General features: G+C 47.0%; 1 protein-coding gene across 1 annotated transcript; it reads left to right on the forward strand.

Annotated features, from left to right (window-relative positions):
* The first annotated feature begins 476 nt into the window (after window positions 1-476).
* On the forward strand, window positions 477-5,137 carry LOC148013463 (aldehyde oxidase GLOX-like). Its single transcript, XM_087668327.1, has 3 exons — window positions 477-1,744; window positions 2,460-2,772; window positions 4,036-5,137. Exons 1-3 carry the CDS (start codon window positions 924-926, stop codon window positions 4,534-4,536), a joined length of 1,635 nt encoding a protein of 544 aa, XP_087524453.1. The 5' UTR covers window positions 477-923; the 3' UTR covers window positions 4,537-5,137.
* Window positions 5,138-5,365: the final 228 nt, after the last annotated feature.

Below are 5,365 nucleotides of genomic sequence, written 5' to 3' on the forward strand. Positions count from 1 at the left end.
GAAACTCTTTTAGAGCCAACAAATTTCCCTTACCTCAATATCATAATATGCAAGAGATTGGCTTGCCTTGAGTGGTATGGTGAGATCTAGTGTTGCTTTTGCACTCTAAATTGTTGGTAGAGCATTTGTTTGTAAACCTTCTTTAGGAAGATTTTAATTTGATGATAATCCTCAAAATATAGTTTTGGTAGAGGCGTGTGTGTGTGTTGTGGTTCATGACTTTGAATAGCAAGGAATTAAATGTAATGTTTGAAAAAGATTTGTCCAGCGCAAGTGAAAAAGTAGTAGGATGAGTCAGGCGTGACTCGCATGTTCGGCTTGGAGAGCACTTATTTAGCTTGGAACGTCCATTTACATAAGGTCCCAGGCAAATTAACAATGATTAGCAAGGGAGGAAGAGATTGGCGGGAGACGTGTAGGTTTTACGAAGTCCAGGAAGAAAGAGTCTACGTGGCAGGAAGAAAAGAGAGAGAGAGAGAGCGTGTGTGTGTGTCGTGGGAGAGTGGGGACGTCAAGAAAGAGAAGCGCGGGCGGACGACGTGCGGGATGCTGACGCCCCATGAGCGGCGGAGGCGGCCGGCCAGGGAGTTAATAAAATCCGGCTGATGGCGCGTCGTCGAGATGTACTAGCGGCAGCGGCTGCCACTGCAGAACTCAATCAATCTGCCCATTAGGCTACGAGCTGGTTGTGCGAGGACAGCAATACTGGAGGTATAAGTGCGACGCTGGGATAGCTAGTGCGGGTTCCATTACAAGAGAGGAAGAGAGACAGGAAGTGTTGCCATTAAAAAGTGACACACGAGGGAAGCGCAAGAGCTACAGTTACTGTTTGCCATTACAAGAGAGAAAGGGAGACAGAGAGAGAGAGCGAGAGAGAGAGAGAGAGAGAGAGGGGCAGTACTGGTAGCTACGTATTTTAAGCCATGGGAAGAGGCAATGCGAGAGTGCCGTATCGCCATGCGTGCTCGCTGATGATGGTGGCGATGATAATCCTGTCGTCGACGATATTCATGAGAGGGGTGCAGAGCGCGCCGGGTAACGGCAAGTGGCAGACGCTGACGACTGTGGGCGTGTCCGTCATGCACATGACGGTGGACCACTTCAACAGGGTCATCTGCTTCGACCGGACCAACTTCGGGCCGTCCAAGCTGCCGCTGCCTAACGGTCGCTGCCGGCGCAACCCGCAGGATCTGGCCCTCAAGGTGGACTGCACGGCGCACTCCTTCGAGTACGACGTGGCCTCCAACAAGGCGCGCCCGCTTTTCATCTTCACCGACACGTGGTGCTCGTCGGGGGCCTGGACCTCCGACGGCAGCCTCACGCACACCGGCGGCTGGCACGACGGCGCCGCCGCCATCCGCTACTTCGCGCCCTGCAACGACAACAAGTGCGACTGGGTGGAGAAAGGGCACCTGGCGGCGGCCCGCTGGTACGCCTCGGACCAGATCCTGCCGGACAACCGCGTCATCGTGGTGGGCGGCCGGGCCGCCTTCAGCTACGAGTTCGTGCCTGGCGGCCGAGCCATCGCGCTGCCCTTCCTGCAGCAGACCAACGATCCCGGCGTCGAGAATAATCTCTACCCCTTCCTCCACCTCTCCTCCGACGGCAACCTCTTCATCTTCGCCAACCGGAAATCCATCCTGCTCAACTACAAGACGAATAAGGTGGTGAAAGCGTTCCCCGACCTGCCCGGCGGCGCCCGCAACTACCCCTCCAGCGGCTCCTCCGTCATGCTGCCGCTCAAGTCTGTACTGCTCCACTTCCTAATTAATCTTCTCTTACTACAATTACAATATTGTCTCTCTGAAATTCAGCTGTTACTCTCTCGTGTTTCGCTTTCATATGATGCTCAAAATGTAGCAATTGTTATATCCTTTGTTGTTTCCGCAGTTATACTGACCTTGCCGGCCTGATAACCTCTTTCGACTGTTGCCCAGCTTGCCCTCACAACCTCATTCGACTCTTGCCCTCAAACCTTTGTGTGATAATTTCCTTGTTTGTGACCCCTGTTGCCCTCTGACAATCTCATTCGACTGTCTCCCTCACAACCTTTGTAGTCGATACAGTATATTCTTGTTTTGACAGCGAGCTGTGATGTTTTTTCTGTGATCACTGTCGCCCAGGCCCCCAGATAGGCAATCTCATTCGACTTTTGCCATTCATCTGGCTCGCACATGCTTGTGCATTCTTTGTGACAACAGTTCCACCCACAATCTCACTCTTTGTACATTAACCCAATCAGAACATTGCTGTCACATGGCTGCATTAGTTAAGGACAACTTCTATGACCCAGTATCACCCTCAATGGGGCGAAAACAGAGTTGAGAAACGACCAATTGGATTTTGGCGATTATCTGGATATTGTAGTAAAAATTTACCCAAAATTTGTCAATTTTATCTATAAACAAGCTGAAATTGTAGCGTGATCAAGTCTCAAGCTCTATTATACTGGTTCTCAGGCATGACGATAGATTCCACAAGGTGGAGATCATGATCTGTGGTGGTAGTGCTGACGGTGCCTTCACTGCCACGACCTTCATGCCGGCCCTTCGAGACTGTGCCCGCATGGTAATCACAGACCCTCGCCCCAATTGGGCCCGCGAGAACATGCCCGCCCCGCGTGTCATGGGCGACATGCTTATCCTCCCAACGGGCGATATCCTCATCATCAATGGCGCTGAGCTCGGCACCGCTGGCTGGGGTAAGGCCCGAGTGGCGGCCCAGGCTCCCTACCTCTATTCTGCTTGGAAACCCCTCGGAAGAAGATTCGAGGTAAACACTCGCCCAGGCCCCATACTACTTACTCTCGTACTGTAACTCGTTCAACTATTAACCACATCTTATAGATCTCAAGTTTCAATTTGCAAAGCTGAGGTATGAGAGTAGAGAATTATTCACATTTCTATTTTGACATAGAAACAACATGTTCATAAAAAACATTTCAGAAACTAGTGAAGTTCCAAGCTTATTACGTCAGATTTGGCCTCTATACTCGCTATTCCAATCTAGAATGCCAATCCTATTAGATCCCATGAGAGACGACTTCTGGTATGCATGATTTACCTTTTAAATTGGCTCTTAAAAGTACAGAGGTATGGACCTAATAGGTGAAGGTGATTCGAATTGAGTGATCAAGTTATAGTGGGGTTGATAGCTCAAATATAATTTACTTCCAAAGTATATGTAGTTTAGGTGTTTGAACTTAGAGGAAAAGTATTCCTTCATGTTGATTTAATATTAAGGACTTTGTAGCTTGCAATTGTAATAGATAGACCCACAACTATGACTTAGAAATAACTGTGACATTTCAAGCTTCAACAATCCTTATTTGTTGTGGCTTTTAGCTCTTAGTCAAAGGCTTATTTCATCAGTTTTACTTCAATGGCAAGATTATATGCTCTTATTCAACGTTGTAGCTACCAATAACGGTAAGCACAAGAAGTTTATCTTATTCTATTGCGAGAAACTCTATGTTACTCTCATGTAGGAGTGTCCATATCATGAGTGCCTAGCCTATTACACTCAAGGGTGAGGTTTATAGCTGTTATTTGTGCTTATGATCCCTATTCCATTGGCCCCATTGCTACAACGTAAGTGGGGGTGGGGACAACAAGTACCACATGTGTCAATGATATGTGTCCATTGGTCCCATATATTGGTACATGCTAAGTATATAGTAGCTATCTTGGAGGAGCTCTAGATTATTAAGTTAACCAAGTGATGAAGAGATTTTTGATTGATGCGACTTGTAATGGACATCGCAAGAAGTTTTTGACATTTCTCAGCGTGGGAATAGGCATTTTTTCTCTTACTCTAACCCCAACCGCACCTAGCTAGCAATGTGGTCCCTCTCTTGCAAAAGCTTCTTGTCGCTATTAGAATTAGAGTGGGAATTTGTCTAAAACTTCTAATATTGTTAACCATGTTTATCTTTTTCTTTTCAAAGATTATTGTTGATGATGGTAATGATGATGATGATGATGTTGTTTTTGGGTGCAATGACCTATATATTGGGTGCAATACGATATGTTGTAGGTATTGGCGGCATCTCCGATACCGAGGTGGTACCACTCGACGGCTGCGATCCTGCACGACGGGAGGGTGTTGGTGGGAGGGAGCAACACGAATGCGGGGTACGTGTTTGGGGGGCCGTTCCCGACGGAGCTCCGGCTGGAGTCGTACAGCCCCTACTATCTCAACCGGGCCTTCAACCAGCGCCGGCCCACCATCACGGCGGTGTCGGGTGGCGGGGCGGCCATCCGGTACGGCGCCAAGTTCACAGTCCGCTTCACGGTGCCCTCCGCCCCGGCCAATCTCTACTTCAACGTCTACTTCCCGCCCTTCACCACCCACACCTTCTCCATGAGCCAGCGCATGCTGTTCCTCGACCACGCCTTCGTCAAGGCCGGCGCCACCACCTACCTCGCCACCGTCACTGCCCCTCCCAACTCCGTCGTCGCCCCCTCTGGCTACTACATGCTCCGTGTCATCACCGACGGTGTCCCCAGCACCGCCGCTTGGGTGCGCTTCGCCTAGCTATCTTCGCCTACCATTGTCAACAAAGCAAAACAAAACAAAATACCCAAAACACCACACCTACACACCATAACCCAAAATTCATTATAGAGGAGTGTCATAACAATAAGACATCCCACAATGACATGCACATTAAATCATACTTAAATTATTTTCTTAAAAAACCACCAAAACAAGGCAAGGTTCGGGAAATAATTTTTGAGAAAGAGGAAATAAATCCTTTTCATTATCATCTGAGAAAGAAATCCCCCATTCAGACGGTATCTTATACATATATTTAACAAATATAACTATATTTTGAAAAATTTGAAGAGGATTTATTCCCTTCTTCCAAAGAATTGAGAAGGATTTTTGTCAAGGTGAACAAGTTCTAGGTTGAAGCGAATCCATCTTTTCCCGAACCTTGAAGCGAGGTGAACTCCAGGACTTACATGTCCTCAAAATGGGTTGTCGAAATGGACTTCACTTCACATGGTTTATAAAAAGACCCCTCATTATGATTTTCTCAATAACATTTGCAAACGCACAATCTCAAAATTGAGCCCATTACAAACCATATGTAAAACCAAAACTTGTCAATACATTTTTACCATTGCTTCAATGCTTTGAGCACAAAATTTGTGACTTTCGGTATTCAAGGCAATTCAGTAGAACATACATGTTTTTGGTTGAAATGGTGACCTTACATTACAATCTTAGCACAAATTAGGAAAATGGACAATAATACATTATTAAATAAAAGTCTCTTTCCATGAATATATAAAACATAACCAATGTGACCTTAGAGATTGTGTGCCAATAAAGTTGAACACTTGTAGCCTATGGTGGA

Source organism: Lygodium microphyllum, chromosome 26, assembly GCF_053477565.2.
Source record: "Lygodium microphyllum isolate KBCC chromosome 26, Lygodium_microphyllum_v1.1.10, whole genome shotgun sequence".
In the NCBI taxonomy this organism is placed as follows: Eukaryota; Viridiplantae; Streptophyta; class Polypodiopsida; order Schizaeales; family Lygodiaceae; genus Lygodium; species Lygodium microphyllum.